The sequence below is a fragment of the Microtus oregoni genome, unplaced genomic scaffold (genome assembly GCF_018167655.1).
Source record: "Microtus oregoni isolate MIOR12 unplaced genomic scaffold, Mior012 000050F_005, whole genome shotgun sequence".
In the NCBI taxonomy this organism is placed as follows: Eukaryota; Metazoa; Chordata; class Mammalia; order Rodentia; family Cricetidae; genus Microtus; species Microtus oregoni.
In genome coordinates this window covers 397,413-418,404 of record NW_024543229.1, presented here as the reverse complement: position 1 = coordinate 418,404, position 20,992 = coordinate 397,413, and the positions used below count along the sequence as shown (strand labels likewise).

Below are 20,992 nucleotides of genomic sequence, written 5' to 3'. Positions count from 1 at the left end.
CTCCTGAGCACATACGTTCACAATGCACACTCACATAATCAAGAAAAAAAACCAAAATATTAAAGTGCTTCTGAATTACTCCTTGAAATCATGAAATTTTATTTTTTTTCAGTACAAGGTTTCTCTGTGTAGCCCTAGCTGTATTGGAACTAGCTCTGTAGACCACGTTGGCCTCGAACTCACAGAAATCTGCCTTCCTCTGTCTTTCAAGTTCCGAGATAAAGGGGTGCATCATGACTGTCTGGCAGAAATCATAAAATCTTCCAGAATTAAAAAAAAAAGGAAATGATGACCATAAGAAATAATCTAATAACTCATTGTCTAAAACATTTTTATGATTTTAATATTACGTCAGAATATTCAAAAGAAAATGTGTGCTTCATAGGCATAGAGAAGACAAGGGATTTACTTTAAAAGTTATTAAGTAAAAATATTACTAGAACTTACCCTTCTAGAGAGAATTATTCTCCTTGGAAAATGTGTGCCTAAACAAAAATGCCTACTTAAATATAGTTTTGTTTTTTGAGGCAAGTTTTTTTATGTAGCTTTGGTAGTTCCTGTCCTGAAACTAGCTCTTGTAGACCTAGCTGGCCTTGAATTCACAGAGATCTGCCTGCCTCTGCTTCCTGAGTGCTGGGATTAAAGGTGTGTGCCACCACCGCCCAGCTCAATTTGGCAATTTTTAAATGAGAAGTTATTTATTCAGTTATGCAATGACAAGCAGATGAGCTCCACATTTCTTTTTCTTGGAAATGCTCACAGTAGAACAAAATTTGACCTCCCCACACTGACTATGAAAAACCACAGTCTTAAAGAATGACATTTTTCATGCTTACCTACAGGACCAGGCTCTCCTGGGAGGCCAGGGTTACCAGGAGGACCACTCATACCTTTTGGTCCAGGAAGCCCTGGGGTTCCTAGAATAAAAAGCCCAGTTTAACAATTAACAAAATAAACACATTGCTTTATGAGCTATAATTCAAACTTAAATTTAGAGTACTAGCACTGAAATAATAAAGACCAAAATGAATCCAAAAGATGTTGATGATTGCTGGATAATTTTCAATTAATTTGACAGGCGTCAATATTATGATATATTCATAAATATAAAGGTAACTACAGAAATATTTTATTGGTAATAAAATTTTTAGCACTTCATTCAATACTTGCTTTTAAATCCAGTCATCTGTTGTTGGACATGATTTTGCTGTCAGGTTTCAGGTATAATTAACAAAGTAACTAAGGACATTTTACATAGCTTTTTTTGTAGACATATGTCTTTATCTTGAGTAAATGGTAAAGAGTGGAATTTCTGGGTCAGAGGGAGATTTGTTTTGTGCATTATTTAAAAACACCTAAAAAGCTATTTTAGACATAAAACAGCAGCATATATGAAAGTCAGTTGTTCCAGATCTACGTCAATCTATGTTTTAATATCAATTATTAAAAAACCAGTCCCAGTGTTAGCCATGTGATTTTAATGTGTTTACTTCGATGGTTAATGACATTGGTCACCTTTTCATGTGCTAACTGGCCATCAGTATGAATTACTTTGTGAAATTACCACTTCAAAGTCTTCCTCATTTTTAAAATTTGGGTTATACTTCTTCCTATTAATTTATAGGAGTTATTTATGTCAGGTTTCAGGCTGTCCAATATGCCAATTTTAAATTTTTTGCTTATTTTTCTAAGGGTCTTCCTTGATGAATAAAGTTTTAAATTTTGCTTAAATTAAATCTATCAATTATCTTCATTTGAAGTTATTGTCTTTGTACCTTTTATAATTTTATTTATTTAATTTACATCCTGGCTACAGTTTCCCTCCCTCCTCTCCTCTCAGTCCTTCCCCCACCTTCCCTTTGTTCCCATCCCCCAATCCACATCTGCCTCCTTTGTTTCTGTTTAGGAAAGGGCAGGTCTCCTATGAGTATCAACAGAACATGACGTATCAAGTTACAATAAGACTATAAGCACCTCCTCATGAGCAAGGTGACCCAGTATGAGGAACAGGTTCCCAAAAGCTAGTAAAAGGGTTCCCACTGTCAGGAGCCCTACAACAGAACCAAGCCACATAACTGTAACACATATGCAGAGTACCTAGGTCAGTTCCATGCAGGCTCCCTGGTTGTTGATTCAATCTCTGTGAGCTCTTATGAGCCCCAGTTAGCTGATTTGTGAGAGCTTTCCGTGGCGTCCTTACCACTCTGGCTCCTACAATCCTTTCTCCCGCTCTTATGCGGGATTTCCCAAACTCCGCTTAACCTTAACGTTAGGCTGTGATCTCTGCATCTGTTTCCATCAGTTGCTGGATGAAGCCTCTTTGATGACAACTGGGCTAGGCCAATCTGGTGAGATGGCCAGTTCATGCTATGTATCCACTATTTCTAGGAGTCTTAGCAGGGGTCATCCTTGTAGATTCCTGGGTTTTTACCTGACCCAGGAATGCCCCCCCTTTCCAGTAGTCTCTTTCATTACCCTCCCATTCCACCCCCAACCTAATTGCTCATGTTTCCGTCCCCACACACCCTCAGTACACTGAAAAAATCTCTTCTATTTCCCCTTCCCTGGGAGATCTGGGCATCCCCCATGAACCTTCCTTGTTACCTATTCTCTCTGGGTTGCAGCGTAGTTATCCTTTATTTTATAGCTAATATCCACTTATGGATGAATACATACCATCATGGAGGGCCAAAGGGATGGCTTAGCAGTTTAAGGCTAGGCTCACCACCAAAACACCAAACAACCTTTAGCTAAGAGCCTTTACTTTCCCTACTGGATTTATTTGGAACCTTCATTCAGGTCATTTTATTGCATAACATGTGTCTTTATCTATGTTTTTTATATGAATATACTTATTAATCCTTATGAAAGTACCATACTACCTTAATTACTGCATCACTTGAGATCAGGAAGTACTAGCCCACCAACCTAGTATTTTTCAATGCAGGTTTTTCTTTTTCAGTATTGTTTCAAATATGCCATGCCCTTTCCATTTCAGAATTAATTTCTTAACTTTTTTCTTTTTTGACTTATTTTATTTATGTATATAACTGCTTTTGCCTGCATGTATGTGTACCACATGTATAGCTATTGCCCTTGGAGTTCAGAAAAGGTTGTCCAATGCCCTGGACCTGGACTTACAGATGGTTGTGAGCCGATGTACAGGTTCTGTGATTTGCCTGGGGTCTGCTACAAGAGCAAACACTGCAGCGATGGATGGAGATAGAGACAGAGACCCACATTGGAGCACTGGACTGAGCTCCCAAGGTCCAAATGAGGAGCAGAAGGAGGGAGAACATGAGCAAGGAAGTCAGGACTGCGAAGGGGGCACCCACCCACTGAGACGGTGGGGTGATCTATTGGGAGCTCACCAAGGCCAGCTGGACTGTGACTGAAAAAGCATGGGATAAAACCGGACTCTCTGAATATTGCAGACAATGAGGGCTGCTGAGAAGCCAAGGACAATGGCACTGGGTTTTGATACTACTGCATGTACTGGCTTTGTGGGAGCCTAGCCTGTTTGGATGTTCACCTTCCTAGACATGGACGGAGGGGGGAGGACCTTGGACTTTCCACAGGGCAGGGAACCCTGACAGCTCTTCGGACTGGAGAGGGAGGGCGAGGGGAGGGGGTGCGTGGGGAGTCGAGGGAGGAGGAGGGAAAAGGGAGGCGGGGAGGAGGCAGAAATTTTTAATAAAAATATAGTGGAAAATACTCAGTGATGAAGGGGGAAAATGTCAAAGATTTCTAGCTGCTAGGAATGTGGCTCAGTGTACAGTGTTTCCTAAGCAAGCCAAAGCCCTAGGATTCAAACTCTAGAACCCTACCCCCACTGAGTTAAAGTTTTCTTACAATGAAGGTAAAGTAAAGGCATTGTCAGGTAAATGTGAGATAATTTGTCTCCAGCAGTCACTTCATAATAAACGATATTTGAAAGTACATCAGGCTCTAGAAAATAATACCAAATGAAACTGTTATATAAAACAATGTAGAAATATTCAAATTGAAAATACATAGGTACATGGAAAAGTCAGTTCTCCTTACTACAATAAATTATTTAGAGTTTAATAGACAGCTTAAAACACAGATAAAATTAGAGAAAAATCTCAGTGGTAGAACACTTGCTTAGCATGCAGAAATTCTTGTGTTCTGTCACCAACAATTAAAAAGTGATAATAGCAATTAATTATAAGATTAATCATGCACATAAAAATTAAATCCATAAAGACTGTCACAAAGACCCTGAAAAATAATATATTACATATGAAATGGTATAATGTTGCTTTAGTATGTGAAAATAAAAGTGTTGGAATGTCTAGAAGAGTCATTTAAAATAGTGTAGAGAGATATGGATTAAAAGTCAACAAAAACGCCTTTAATCCCAGCACTAGGGAGGCAGAGGCAGGCGGATCTCTGTGAGTTCGAGACCAGCCTGGTCTACAGAGCTAGTTCCAGGACAGGCTCCAAAGCCACAGAGAAACCCTGTCTCAAAAAACAAAAAACAAAACAAATAAATAAATAAATAAATAAAAGTCAACAAAACAGAAAAAAAACTGAATAGGAAGTAAAGTACTAGCTAACTTTCAGCAATTAATAAAATCCAATGAATGACTAGCGTAGTGACTTGAATGTGAATCTCCCTCGTAGGCTCTGGCACCACTAACTTGATCCCCAGTTAGTGGTATTGTTTGGGGAGGCTTAGAATGTGTGGTCCCTGTGTATGCATGGTCCTTCTGGTGTCTACAGTTTCTTGAGAAGAAGTTTGGGTAGACTCATATTCCAAGTCACGGCACAATGTACTAAAAAAATGTTCCAGTGTATTTCAAAACTGAGATAAGCTACAACCTCATTTTGTGTTTATAGGGGAAAATACATACATACACACTACATACATACATACACATTACAAAAGAAGGCTGTAGTCTCTCTCTCTCTCTATATATATATATATATATATATATTATAATATATATGTATTCTTTCTATCTGTCTCTCTATCTGTCTGACTGTCTGTCTTTCTGTGTATCTAGTCTTTCTTCCTCAGATTACTGAATTCACATCTTCCTATTCTGTTCATATACAGTATTCATAGCTCAGTTTTGAGTTTTAAACAATTATTTGGTAGTATTAGCATTTTTTATTTATGGCTCGTTAAATTATAACTCCTTCAGTATTTGATAAAAATATGAACATCTTGAAAAAAATCACAAGACCTTTAAAAGTCCCATTGTAGAGTTAGCAAGTAACGGGGCTTCAGGAATCAGATGAAAAGAAGTAAAAGTCATTTTTAAATTAGTACATTAAAAATTCTGTAGAAGGATTCCTCTTATGAAATGAATCCATAACCTTTTCTTCCTTATTAAGTCTAGAGGGGAAGATCACAAATAAGCCGCTGCTGATGCTTTGGTTTTTCTCACATTTTCAAAATAGTCTCCCAACAATCCATTTTGAAAAGCCCTGGGTCTTCAAAAATAAAATCAAAGTTACACTAAAGTTCCTCTTGAAAATAACTCAACCAGTCCACTGCACAAATTTTATGACAAACGTTTAAAGATTCATGCTACATGAAAAACGTACAGTTCCAAACTAATTTAACATTCCACATAACTAATACAGAGGGGAGGCAGCTTTAAGCGCAATGCCTGCACAAATTTTAACTGTTTAAGAGAAATCAAAGCATATTTCCATCAAAGATATATAAAGGAATATTAACTTCATTTTTAATAATAGTTTCAAATCATAAACACCAAATAGTCTGTAAACTAGAGCATACATAATTGATTGTAAAACAAATTTTCAATTATTACACAGCAATGACAAGAAATAACTGACATGTGCAACCTGATTAGTGAATCTTGGACATAATGATTAATCAAAGAAATCATGCACACTGATACAAGACAGTGGTTCGCAACCTGTGAGTCGTGACCCCCTCCCAGAGTTGCAAATTAGATATCCTGTATATCAGATATTTATATTGCAATTCATAACAATAGCAAAATTACAGTTATGAAGCAGCAAGGAAATAATTTTATGGTAGGGGTCACCACAACATGAGGAAGCATAAGGAAGGTGGCAAACCATGGGATACATAAAGTGTGAGTCCACTTATGTGAATTTCAGTAACATGCAAAATTAACTGATGGTGCTAGAAGAGATGATAATCGTTATCTCAGGATGAAGTGTTGGGAGGATGAAGAGCGGTGTGCGTAAACGGAAATAACATTTTGATTTTGGTTTGCGGTGGATTCATAGGTATATACACTGGTAGAAATTCTTCCAGAGACAGGAATGCTTCCATTAAAAGGTCAAGGAAACATAACCAAAGGCTCATCTATAACACTGTGAAATCCAGAAGCCAAACTAAAAATTACGCAGAAGCATGAAATGACAAATACAATCACCTAGGCCAGGCTATCTACTGGACTATATATAGTGCTACATCTCTTTGCTTGACTCAGTTCTTGTCATCTCAGTGAACAGCGTAATTGTCCTCCCAACAGCTACCAGCTGTGTGTCTGCGTCCACCGTTCTAAGAGAATACGCAGCAGGCCAGAGCCTGGCAGAGTATATTATCACCTGCAAAACTACTAAAGCCTCAGAATTGATTTTTGGCTAGCAGTGAAAGATTGAAAAATGCTTCACCAAACAAGTGTCTCTGCCCACAGGCTATTGTCCTGCTGAGTCATGAGCACTCTTTCTCTTCTACTCAATTTATACAGAAAGGCAGGTAGGCAGAGAAAGGTAAAGTTCTACTTGGAGACTGTGTTGCTAACCAGTACAGGATGCAAGTCTGGGAAATAAGAAGTTGCTTCCAATACTAGTTAGGGTGGAAAAGAAAGGAAAGGGAGAAGGAACACTAAGGAAAAGAACACCTACCTGGGAATCCAGGCAGTCCTGGCTGCCCTTTCGCTCCAGGGCTTCCTGGTAATCCAGGCAGGCCAATATCTCCCACAGAACCTTTGATACCTGGGTTTCCTGGATATCCAGGCAGACCAGGTTCACCCTGAAAACATGAATGAAAAGACAAAACTAAAGTCTCTTTGTGACGTTGATGATATATCAATGCAGTATTATTTATAGGGTTTTTACTATATGCCAGAAACTCTGCTAAGTGCTTTATACAAATTACTTCCCTTAATAATCACAACAGCCTGGTATTCCCACTGATAAGTGTGAAGAGCAAATCTCAGAGAAGTCAGGAGCCTAAGAACTTTAGTGAGTGGTAGAATTAAGATTTGAACTGAGATCTGTCAGACTCCGGAGCTCATGCTATTCCTGTGCTACATGGATGCATCAATCTCATTAATCCTTGCCAATCCTATTAGAAAGGCAACATCATCAGCATGCTATAGTGATGCAGCTAGCAAGCGATGCAATCTGAATTTTAACTTCAGAACTTGCGATTGTCATCCTTAATAACTTAATCAAGTCAATTTAAGCCAATAGCTACACTAGGTTCTAATGAAAAAGGTTGATTTTTATCTTACCATGAACAATCTACCAATTCTTCAGTGACTATCTAATAGTCTGTTTCTTTCATGACATTATTCTTGACAAGTAGCCTACACGGCCCATGGGCTGCATGCAGCCAAAGAGAGCTATGAATGTGGTGCAACACAATTATTTTTAAAAAAATTACATTAGCATTATAAGACCTTTGCATCGTTTGGGAACTTCATTGTGCAGTACTTGACCGTGAACTTTATAGATGACAATTTCATGTCACAATATGAAAAGAGTGGACACACATGTGCTATAAGGATAGGGTCATATTCTTTGTTGACTATAACAATTTTGTATATGCAAATTATAACTCTTGAATTTCATTCGAAGTATCTTTGTGGCCATAGGCACTGTACATATTGTTATTTTCCTCAATGAATTATTTACATTATATTTCTTTCAGTATATTCTTAGAAAAATTCCTACCCACTTTAATAGTTTTAAAACTTTTCCTCAATACTGATGAAAACAGTGTACAATAATTCTAACAGTCTCCCACGGTACTCATTCTCCACTCATGGGGAACATGACCTCTTTAAGAGCATGTTCGTACTCAATATCACCTACAGAATGTCTTCTTAGGCTTGCCTGTGTGAGTAAGACTTGCTGTTTAAGTCTTGTGTGTTTCTATATCATGCGATTAGGTTTTAAAAATAGTGTCCCACTTCCTTACATTTTTTTCTCAATAGTTAAGAATCTTGGGCTGAGGATGTATGCATTTTTTTCTTACCGCTTATGAGTCAAACACATAGCCCATTTGGGGGCACATAATGGGTATCTCATAACAACTTGGCTTGAATTCATCCCACATTAGATGTTTATGCAGATAAACCAGGTAAGTGCCTAGTTTCATCCTAGACTGGCCTTCATTATTTATGAATGAATTAAATTCATATTACAAAATAAAACATAGAAAGAAATTCTAATATTCTGTTATGGGCAAACCTGAGGAACCCAGCACATTTCTGATTATTTATGATAAGTAAAGTATGTTAAATTCCACAAATGATACCAATCTCTAAGCTGTATTACCTCTGTCCCTCAATACAGTTTTTATTAATCACATGGCAAGTAAATTTTAAATATTTTATGAGGACTTATGAAGTGAATTACAATTTAGTAGCTTAAGTTTTATTTAACATTTTATTATTTATACATTTCCAGAGGGAAACTATGGGTTTCAGAAAAGACAGACCGTAAAGAGGAGAGAATTTAGACAAATCTTTTGATTCAGACAAATAAAAAGATCAGACCAGGAATCTCATGCATCACCACAAGAATGCAAAATTCAAGTCTGTTTGCACTTTTAGCAAAGCTAGGAGTGACTTGAATACAGGGAAGTTTCAAATATTTGCATTTATTCCATACTCAACTTTGATAAGATTCTTGAAAATAAAGCATATCAAACCAAAAGGAGCCAAATTTACTCCTGAGCAACTATCTTGCAAACATAGTACATTTTTTTTTTCTTTTTAACAAGACTGATACTAGAATTGACTGTAAGGTCACTGTGTTGTATCACACACACCATGTAGACTAGAAACACCATTTAGAATCTGTTCTATTGCTAAAATTCAAATTGGCAAGCTAAGTATTTTGGTAATAGTCAGACTGTATTGTATCTTAAGCATCTTATCTTCCATGCTACAACCTATGACTTCCAAAATATATTTGTAGTTTGTCTTATTTTATAAACTGCATCAAAGTAAATGGAAAAGCTAATCTTTGCCTTCCTGCTTGAAACTGTAAAATTGAAGAAGCAATGCTACTGGTAAAAAAATAAAAACAATGAGCTGAAAATGTTTGATTGGATAGGAAAAACCCCATATTCTGCTGAGTAGCAACATTAAACATAAAATGGCAGCCCATAAGCTGGAAGTTGTAGTCCCTATATGATGACTCATTTTATAACTCTATCTACACATGGGGATGAAGGATACTACAAAGAAATGTTCTAGTTCTACTTTAGACAAAGAAAGTTAACTAAATGAACATTTTAAAACAGGGCTTCTATGCTATCCAACATGTCCACTTGTAGTTATATGACCAAAGAAAACAAAATCACTGTGTCAAAAAGACACCTTCACTCCTATGCTTACTGTAGCACTGTTCAAAATAGCCAGGATGTAGAACCTATTTAGAGTCCTGCAACAGATAAATGGGTAAAGAAAATGTGGTTCACTAGACAAATAGTAAGCTCCAAAACTGCATGAAATTATGTTACCTATGACAATGTGGATGGACCCAGGGCACCTTATGCTCAGTGAAAAAAAGCAGAGAAAGAGAAGTACTTCTCAGAGCAGTTAGGAGTAAAATGCTGGTTACCAGAGATTATAGAAAATAAACAGAAGAGGGCTGGAGAGATGACTCAGAGGTTAGGAGCACTGGCTGCTCTTCCAGAGGTTCTGAGTTCCATTCCCAGCAAGCACATGGTGGCTCACAACCATCTATAATGAGATCTGGTACCCTCTTCTGACCTGAAGACACACATTTACAGAACACTGTACATAATAAATAAGTATTAAAAAATTATTAAAAAAGAAAGAAAATAAACAGAAGAGACAAGCAGAGGGTTTAGTTAACTAAGTATGGTTTTATCAGAGATAGATAAAATATATTTACATATTTCATACCATGGCTTCATGAATATAATAAATAATAAGCTCCACGTTTCTCAAAAAGAGCTAAAAGTACCAGGAATTTAACATTGCTTTCTGGACCCAGTTGTCCACATAAACTTTAGCATTTGGGACATCACGTGCAAGATCTATATAAGACCAGGCCAAACAAAATACCAGCCAGGAATGTGGGCAGTGGGCATGACATCCCATCCTATGCAAATGAGCTATTGGCAATTCATGGCCTCTGGAGAGTCAGCTTTCTTTAGTGATGCAGCACCTGAGACTCTGCTATATGGCACTTTGTCCATACACAAAAAGCACACTAAATAAACTCAGTATTAATTTTTAAATAACAGATGAAATTGACAAGAAATAGTGGAGTGAATTTAATAAAAATATATGCATACATAAAATTCTTAAACAATAAAAGTCACAGAAATTTAAGGGGAGCTATCTACCCAATGTATAAACAAATTAAATGTACCTCATAAATATACAAGAATAGAATTATCAATCAAAAGATAAAACAAAATAACAAAAAGTGGCTGAACAGTATTTTTGGCAAACTTTAGATATTATTAATGCAAAATTTGTACATATTAAATGCATACATGTTGATGAGTTTGGATAAAAAGATGTAACTCTAATCCAAACCATGTTACTTATAATATTTTCATTCTCCTCTTCATATATGTGTGTGCGTTGTGTGTGTTTTGTGTGTGTGTGTGTGTGTGTGTGTGTGTGTGTGTGTGTGTGTGTGTGTCAACAACATGGTTAAAAGAGCAGATGTAGTGATGCAGGCTTATAATTCCAGCAGTGGGAGAGCTAAGGAAATAAACTACAGAGTTCAAGGCCACCCTGGGCCACGTGGTGAGTTTCAGGACAGTCTGAGCGACAAAGTAAAAATGCATATAAAAAACAAACCAAAGCAAAAATCAACCCAACAAACAAACAAAATCGGCATAACATATAATGTAAAATGAATTTTCTGAACATTTTCAGATGAATGGTAATGTCAACCACATGCACTGTATTATATACCACAGATTGCTGGAACCTACTCATCATGCTTAAATGAAGTCTGAACACACTGAACAATATCGACATTTTATCAAAATAAGCGAGAAAGATTATATAATTCGTCCTTCAGGTTTCCTATGTATCTAGCTCTCTCAACAAGGAAATATGTAGTTAATAGGGAAAACTGATAAATAATAGTGACAGGCTGCTTGGCCAGGCCAAACAGGGCCACAAAGGGTTTAATACATGTATGTGAAAGGTGATCAACACAGCAAAAACATGGCATTATACTTAAGATGATGAATTCAATATTATCTTTTAATTAGCTAAGAAAATATTAGTAAGAATATTGCTCCAAATACCAGGTTAGCATAGACAAAAGTGGCTCAAATTGTCACAAAAACATCAAAGAAAATGTGACTTATAACATTAAACTATGTCATATTATTGCTGTATTATATGTAGGTCTACAATTATTTTAAATATCTTCAAAACCAAGTATCCATTTGTTCATCAAATATAAGGATTCTAGAACTTAAAGCATCCAGAAATTAAAAAATTACCTTCAAGACAAGTGAAAACATTATGTTTATAGGTAGAAATCTTGCATTAGATTTCCCACTGCAGAGTACAAAGTATTTATGTATAACTTATTGAAATCATTTACATATCACACAAGCCATTCAGATCAGTGTTCTTAGTACATGCACAGAACTGGACAACCATCATTAAAATCCAATCTTAGAAAATTTAATCCTCCACACACAAAACCCACCTGCACTTGTTAACAGTCATTCCACATTTCTCACCCCGGGCTCCAACTACATTTCGTTCTCCTGTTTATGCCAGTTCGCCTATTCTGGACATTTTATATAAATAAAATCATGTAATATGGTATCTTGGATCTGGCTTATTGTACTTAGGGTTAATTTTGGAAAATCATCTAGGTTATATCAGTGCTTTCTTCCTATTAATTATCATATCCTATTCTATCGTATGGATAAAGCATGATTTGTTTAGCCATTCACCCACTGATAGACATTTTGATTTGTTCCAAACTGTTATCATTATAAATAATGATGCTATGAGCATTCACATACAAGTACTAGTGTCTGTGACGAGATCCACACTCACTTCTTTTGGGTGTATACACACAAGTGAGACTTCCAGGTTATATGACAGTTATAGCTTTTGGGGCATCATGAAATGTCTTTTCATTGCAGCTGTATCTATCATTTTACTTTCCCACCAGCAACATGTAAGGCTTCCAGTTTCATTACATCCTTTCCAAGCTTCTTGGAAGTGGCTACTTTACTGAGTAGGAAGTGGTATCTCACCGCAATATAAATTTGAATTAATATGACTGATGAGATGACTATCTTTCATTATTATTATTAATAAGGTATGTGCCTCTCTTTGTGGTCAAGAACAATGGCACTGGGTTTCGATCCTACTGCACGTACTGGCTTTGTGGGAGCCTAGGCAGTTTGGATGCTCACCTTACTAGACCTGGAAGGAAGTGGGTGGTGCTTGAACTTCCCACAGGTCAGGGAACCCTGACTGCTCTTCGAGTTGATGAGGGAGGGGAACTTGATTGGGGGAGAGGGAGGGAAATGGGAGGCGGTGACAGGGAGGAGGCAGAAATCTTTAATAAATAAATAAAAAATAACATATGTGCCATCATGCCTAGTTAATGCTGAAGATGAAATCCAGGCATTCACAAGTGTTAGGGAAGTATTCTACCAACTAAGCTGTATCTCAAGGCCCTGTTTGATAGTTTTTAATGGAATCTGCCTAATGGGTACAAAGTATTATCCCATTGTGTCATTGATTTGCATTTCTGTATTGACGAGTGATGTGGAATGTCTTTTCATGTATTTACTGGCTATTTGTATATGAGTTTTAGAGAAGGGTTTGCTCAAGGCTGTTGCTTATTTTTGAACTGGACTGTTAGGGCTTTCTAATAAAATTTCTGTCATCTTCATTCTTATGCATATGGTTATCTTACTGAAGTATACTTATAAGCCACATATAAAAGAAGCTAAAAATAGTCTTGCTTTAAGAACACCATAGATAACTCCCAATTCAAACCATTTGCTGATAAATTCAATTATAAATTCAGACATGGTTTATAGGGGTGGTTTTCACTTTACTATATGTTGAAATTAGTCCATTATAAAAAAATACATGAACAAATTTAAGAAGTTTAAAAAACACAATTCTAAATCAGTGAGTAAGAAACAGAATTTCTTACGATGACATTGAGTCAATTGGAAATTTGTCTGAGAAAAAAGGTACTGAACTGTGTTCCCAGGTCTACAGAGTTTCCTAAGTAGCAGGCCGTTTTGAAGGCTTGAAGTCAGGCCTCCAGTCCTCTCCATCATCCCTACGTCTTATGATGACTTTCCCATTTTAGCAAGAAAATATAGCAATTATTAAAGTACATTCTTCATATTTTTCTCCAAACTTGCTTTTTACAAAAGCTTTCCTATCCTCCATGATTTCAAAACCAAAAACTTCAGGGTCATCCTTGACACCTTCTTTCTCTCAGATTTCATAAGCAAATCTTTCTGATTTGACTTTTGAATTATGTTCATAATTAGACCATTTCTTACCGCTTCCATTGCCACCAGCCTGATTCAAGCCAACACTATGTCTATGCTATATAGGTAAATACTAGCATAACTATTCTGTATACAATTTTGAAATCAAGAGGTTTAATTTTAAAATGGATAATGTACAATTATGATATTCTTTCTGTTTGTTTCCCATTTTACTTAGGAATAAAACCTATGCTAGGTTCTTAGATAATACATTCCTGTTACCGGCTTGACTTCACAACCTATGATAAGATTGAAGTAACAATTCTTTGCTCAGAATATGCCTTGTCTTTCTGGAGTTTGTTTAGTAAAGAATCAGAAACAAGCACAGTTCAAGAAAAGCTACAACTTCTCAGATGCATGATCAGAATAGCATTACCTTTGGACCAGGAAGACCGGGAAGACCAATGCCTGAAACACCTGGATCTCCTTTACTTCCTTTCTGGCCAGGTAACCCTGGAGAGCCAGGTTGTCCAGGAACTCCAGGAGGTCCAGGGGGCCCATCCACACCTTGAGGGCCTGTTGAAAATATGTAATGTAAAATATTTAATAAAATAGTCTTTATTCACAGCAAACCTAAGATGAATGTGATTTAGCAAAAAGATCTTTTTAAAAACTTGTGCAAACTGGGTATACATAGTGAGTTTCATGCACAGGTTTATATAACAACCTATTTCTAAAGAAATTTTAATGGAAGGGAAGAAGCTGGAGAATAGGTATGTCTGTGAATTCTAACTTTTTCATTTCTTCAAATTCTGTCCCTTATTAAGTCACTTTTACATTTTTGTAGTGAGAGTTCTATTCATTGGTTATTTTAGAGAGTGTCTTACTCTTATTCTATCAACATTAGCTGCCTCCTCTCCCATCTCCTGAGGAATCCCAGCCCTCTTTACATACTAACACTTTGATACAGACCCAGACTTTCCACTTAATCTTTTCTGATTAAAAAAAAAAGGCATAAAAATGAGGGTTGGGTCAGGGGTCAGTCGGTAGAGTGTTTGCCTCATATGCATAAAGCTGTTCAATCTTTAATACATTATAAACATTGCATGTTGTCAAGTACTTATAATCCCAGTATTTCGGGGGAATATACAGGAGGACTAGAAGTTCAAGATCATCCCCAGCTATGCAGCAAGTTTGATAGTTCAAGATCATCCCCAGCTATGCAGCAAGTTTGATGGCAGCCTGTGGTACATGAGACACTGTCTCAAAGAAAAAAAGATAGTGAATATTAATAGGACAAAATGACTATGACCCTCCATCACTCACCAGGAAATCCCATGTCACCAATGTTTCCTTTAAGTCCAGGAGGCCCTGTAAGTCCCGGTGGACCAGGGAGACCAGGGTCACCCTTGGGACCTAGAAATGTAATGTAAACAACGAATGGCATCATGGGACTGGAAGGACAAGTTTCATTGTATTAAAGTCCACAGATACAATTCAATATGAAATAGTCAGGGGGTTTTCCAGAACTCTTGTTAGTACCATAGTGGGATATAATTAAGCTAATACAGGTCTTTACATTCAACTTCAGAAAAATAAAGGTAACTTTACCTGAGCACTTTGTTCTTTTCCTAAAACAAGTCCATGCATTCCATGTTCTATTTGCTGCATATCAATAGCTACCATTTTGGCGGCTCTCACAGACAAATCCAATATAAAAAATGTTTAATAAAATGTCAGTCATGGATCCCTGTCATAACAGAGCCCCTCTCTCATTAGGCCAGAGAGATATAAGGGTTGGTGGTTTGCTGGAGAGATGCAGGATTGACCTGGGTGAGTTTGAGGATTTGTCTTAGAGCATCACAGGTGCTTGAGCTATGTGATGTCACCTACATGTTTGCCAGGGCCACCATATATGTCGTTTTTTTTTTCTTTCACAGGTGACTTCCAGCTTAAGAGAATGCAGAAGATGTTGGGAAGAAACGAGGAGAAAATTTATCTTTCTCAATCCATCAAGATAATGTGGTATGGGTTTGATGGCAAATGATCGACCTTCAGGGCTCTTCTGAGAGGGCAAAGATCAGCTGCATTTTATTCTTAGGGGCTGAACTAAAATCAAACAGCTGAAAGTTTTGAGAAGTGAGCTAATACTGAGGCGAACTGGTCACTGTAAGAGCATTTCTGTAGAAAAAAAAAAAAACTACAAGGAGGCCTGGGGAACTTTGGTCCTCAGAAATTTTAAAAATCAAAAATTTCAATCATCATTTTACATTGCAGAATGACTGACTTGTCTGATGGCAACAAACAAACAAAGAACAACAACAAAAACAACTCGAACAGGTGATTTTATTCAGGCTCCAACCAGATAGTTGTCTTATTTATATGCTGGCGTGTCTATAGTAAAGTACAGCACATTACTTGAACCACAGTTCTACATATATTCTGCTCTGAGCAAACTATGACTCTGAATAAGCAAGCTAAAATCTCCTATATATTTTGTCTGTTGAAACTTTGGCTAAATGTCAACAATTTTGTCAAGCCCAACCAGATCCAAACCATCACTGAACATGAGGAGGTCACAATTACTTTTCCAAAGATCACAATCAGCTATCCAAATGCCACAGTGGTTCTATCTTACATACCTGGTAGTCCTGGCGATCCGGGTTGTCCAGTCAGTCCAGGTTGCCCTGGGTCTCCAGGCAAACCCTGGTAGCCTTTTGGTCCTGAAAGTCCAGGAACACCTTTCAATGATAAGCATAAAAATAAGTTAGGCTGAATCTTACTAACAAATTAAACGGATTTGCCAAAAAAAAAAAAAAAAAAAAGCTGCTTAAGTGTTGAACTGTATGTAAGTGAAAAGGAGAAACTGGCATATTCTCCCTCTCTCCCCCTCTGTGTGTGTGTGTGTGTGTGTGTGTGTGTGTGTGTGTGTGTGTGCGTGTGTGTGTACGTGTGTGTGTGCGTGCGTGCGTGTGTGTGTGCGTGTGTGTGTGCGTGTGTGTGTGTGTGTGTGTGTGTGTGTGTGCGTGTGTGTGTGTGTGTGTTGGGGGATTGCTGCTCTTGAACCATTTCTCTAATTCTGTTCTCTGTGACAAAAGCTCATTTTTCTGATAGTCTACTTGATTTCCCAAATCAAGAAGAGAAAATTCCTAGGACAAATGAAAATGAAAAGATGACCAAAAAATGCAGCAGAAATCACCTTCACGATGATGCCTAGGGAAGAAAAGATGGAAAGAAACCATCTCTTACACAGCACTTGGGAGGGTAAGGATGCTCGGCAGGGTGTCTGCTTTCATTTTGGCAATAATTTAACAAACTTTCTTAGATCTGGCAGTGGCAGTTGTGCAGCATCTTTGCTTCTAGCATGATGCAGATATGGAACATGGATTATCAAGATGCCCCTGGAGAGTAATGGGGTGTGTAGCTCAGTGAGAACTTGCCTATCATTGGGTTTGATCCCCGGTACTTCAAACCAGAACAACAACAAAATAATGTTCAATGCCTAGCCCTGCCTACCAGTAGCAACAGCAGCAGTACCAAATTGGTGATAACCTGATGTACTATGGACTATTAGTTTCTCCAGTTTTTACTATCTCCCACCAAGAAATTCAGATTATCCAAAAGAGCCAACTTCCTCTTTGTTCCCAACTATCTCAAAGTATTTTATCATTAGTAATCCTACAGTAGAAGTCAAGAATATTTTTCCACTCCTATAATTCAGAAAACATGGCTAAAAATAAAAGAAGCCTAGTAAAATAATAACTCCAGAAACTGGTAAGATTACTCAGTGGATAATGGAACAAGCCACCAAGCCTGAAGACCTGAGTTCATCCTCCAGAGCCCACATAGTGAGCAGGAGAACTCACTACTAGAAGTTGTCCTCTGACATTTGCATGGGAACTGCAGCCTATACATGTGCATACATACCAGTCCACCAATCAATCAATCAAAAACTGATTGTTAAAAGAAGAAATACCCAGGAAAGACATTTCATTTTAGTCATCCTAAAATTTATATATCCCTGCCTCTTTGGGTACTTTGTGAAAAGCTCCAGTATAAGAAATCATTTTTAAGGAAAATTTTCAGCATGCTCAATGAGAAGCTAATACTTGTTTACACACATACATGCACAGTTGACCACATTAATATAACAGAAAACGAACTGCAAAGGTACTAAAAGCTACAAATTAATGACTAATTTTAAGGTTTCATAATGTTTAAAAGTTTAGTTCTTTTTCAAAAAATATGTTTCTTTGCTACAGGTGCCTTATATTAATTTATGTATATTTATGTTTTGTGATAGTTTTGATGAACCATGTTGTTTTCCTATAAAAAGAAATGAATAGTGTTACAATTTAAAACCTGTTATGTACAACATTATACTATTCAGCTTCATTTGGTCTCAAAGGAAAAAAATAGAAAAGAACACTACATTTTCTAAATACCAAATGCTGTTCCAAAGTATAGTGACTTCTCTTCTGTACTCATGTGGTACTTCTGGAAATCCTGAAGGTAGTGATTTAAGTCTGTTTTACTTATGAGTACATGTATGTATGTATGTGTGTATATGTGTGTATCTACATGTTCGTATGTTTGTTCGCACATATCTGTTTACATGTGCATATAGAGGCCCAGAGTTGAAATTTTGTTTATTGAGGACAGGTCTCTCACTGAATTCAAAGGTCTTCCCAGAGTTCTCCTATTTCTGCCTTAAAAGTGCTAGGATTACAGGTATGTGCCTGCTTTACTTTCATGTGGGTTCTGGGGATTCAAATTCAGTTTCTTGCTTGTGTAACAAATCCTCAATTCACTGAGCCATCTCCCCAGTTCCCCACATCTTGATGAATATCTTGCATATCATCATAGAACCTTCATCTGGCGATGGATGGAGATAGAGGCAGAGACCCACATTGGAGCACTGGACTGAGCTCCCAAGGTCCAAATGAGGAGCAGAAGGAGGGAGAACATGAGCAAGAAAGTCAGGACCTATCTTCAGCTGCCCAAGGAACTAACTGGGAACCTCATCTTGGGCGCTTGTGGGAGCCTAGCCAGTTTGGATGTTCACCTTCCTAGACATGGACGGAGGGGGGAGGACCTAGGACTTACCACAGGGCAGGGAACCCGGACTGCTCTGTGGACTGGAGAGGGAGGGGGAGAGGAGTAGGGGGCTGGGGAGAAGGGTGGGAGGAAGGGGAGGGAAATGGGAGGCTGGGAGGAGGTGGAAACTTGTTTTTTGTTTATGTTTTTTTTCTCCTTTTCTCAATAAAAAAAAAATAAAAAAAAATTTAAAAGCAAAAAAAAAAAAAAAAAAAAGAAAGTCAGGACCGCGAGGGGTGCACCCACCTACTGAGACAGTGGGGCTGACCTATTGGGAGCTCACCAAGACCAGCTGGACTGGGACTGAAAAAGCAGGGGATAAAACTGGGCTCTCTGAACATGGCAGACAAGGAGGGCTGATAAGAAACCAAAGACAATGGTACTGGGTTTTGATCCTACTGCATGAACTGGCTTTGTGGGAACCTAGCCTGTTTGGATGCTCACCTTCCTAGACCTGGATGGAGTGGGGAGGACCCTGGACTTCCCACAGGGCAGGGAACCCTGACTGCTCTTTGGACTGGAGAGGGAGGGGTAAAGGAATGGGGGGAGAGGGAGAGGAGTGGAGTGAGGGGAGAGGAGTGGGGGGAGGGGGGAAATAGGAGGTGGGAAGGAGGCAGAAATTTTTTCAATAAAAAAAAATTTTTAAAAATCCTGTAGCTCATGACAGGTAAATGACAAAGAAAATATTCAAGCAGAAAGCTAATCAATGAAACACCATGAATCAAATGAAATATTCACTACCAAAATTGTGAATATTGACAATTGACTTGTTGAGTTGAGTAACTCCAAGCTACTTCTCTGATACTTAAAATAAAATGTCAGAGGCCAAGCAAGATGGCTCAGTAGGTAAAGGTGTTTTGTGAAAAGCCCAATAACCTGAGTTCAGTTCCTGGAATTCACAATGAGGATGGAGGAAACTAACTGCTGAAAGTAGTTCTTTGACTTCTACACATCCAGTGAGACACACACAATCATACATACATACATACATACATACATACATACATACATACATACATGCATATATACATGTATAAATGGATAAATATGTGTAAAGTCAGATTTCAGGGACTGGGTATGTAGTATGGTAAAAGAGCATGTGCTAGCATCCATGTGGGACTGTGTTTGTTATCCAGTATCCTCCTCAAAATTTAACTTCACATATGCAAAAATAATGTATTTGTGAATCCATCCATTCACCTACCTGGTAAGCCAGGCTCACCCTTCTCTCCTTTTGAACCCAGGAAATCTGGATCCATTGGTCCAGGAGGACCTGGAAGGCCAGGTTCTCCTTTACCACCTTTTTCTCCTGCGGGGCCCGGAAGACCTGGTTGACCTTGCATGCCATCATCACCTAAAATCAACAAAGAACACTAAATTTGTCCATCCATAATTAATGCATGTAAAATCGTCACTTGTCTCATAACTAGGTAGACATCTAAGCTCTAAAAACATTTGTGTAACTTGATGTCTGCCAATGAATTACTTGAGCGCATACATATTTAAAAAGTCCGGTAATCTCTCTGCTGTACGGAATTCTTGGATGACCGTTAAAGGCTTGCCATTAGAAAAACCTGAAGCTTAATTCTCAGATTAGGGACTAAGCATGTACAATGTTTCAGGTATACAGATTAAGTATGTCATCAAACTGAAAACAAGACTTTTTAATTGACAAACCACAAAGAAATAAAACACTAAGCATTGCTGGTCTTAAAATAGGAAAAACAAAACCTGTATTGGTAGAACACAATGTTTCATTTCCTTTGTCACACATAACTGTCACTAAACTCCAGTTCTTACCTTTAATACCAGGAGCACCACTTCTGCCGGGAATTCCCAAAGGTCCTGGTGGGCCCGGAAGTCCCATCATACCTATTTCTCCTTTGGCACCTTTAGAAAATATCAGTGAGTACATTTTGTGTTTTTGGACTTTGGAAAGCCTCTCTTTCTCTCCCTCTGTCTCTGTCCACCTCTGTCTCTCTTTCTTCCCCTCTCCTTCTTCCACTCCCTCTATCTTGCTCTTTCTCACTTTTCTCACCAAAAAGCACCTATCTATCTATCTATCTATCTATCTATCTATCTATCTATCTATCTATCTATCTATCTATCTATGTGTATGGGTGTTTTGGATGAATGTATGTGCACCACGTGCATGCAGAACCTGCAGAGGCCAGAAGAGGGTACTGCATCCCCTAGGACTGTTGT

General features: G+C 37.8%; 1 protein-coding gene across 2 annotated transcripts in view; it reads right to left on the bottom strand.

Annotated features, from left to right (window-relative positions):
* Col4a5 (collagen type IV alpha 5 chain) overlaps positions 1–20,992 on the bottom strand; it is a 195,768-nt gene that overhangs the window by 27,394 nt on the left and 147,382 nt on the right. For both annotated transcript variants that reach the window (XM_041636781.1, XM_041636782.1), the window contains exons 32-38: positions 20,588–20,677; positions 19,992–20,141; positions 16,333–16,431; positions 15,017–15,106; positions 14,127–14,266; positions 6,880–7,006; positions 837–917 (exon numbers count right to left, since the gene is read on the bottom strand). In XM_041636781.1, the coding sequence (XP_041492715.1) occupies positions 837–917; positions 6,880–7,006; positions 14,127–14,266; positions 15,017–15,106; positions 16,333–16,431; positions 19,992–20,141; positions 20,588–20,677 (777 nt within the window). The remainder of the gene's footprint in view (positions 1–836; positions 918–6,879; positions 7,007–14,126; positions 14,267–15,016; positions 15,107–16,332; positions 16,432–19,991; positions 20,142–20,587; positions 20,678–20,992) is intronic.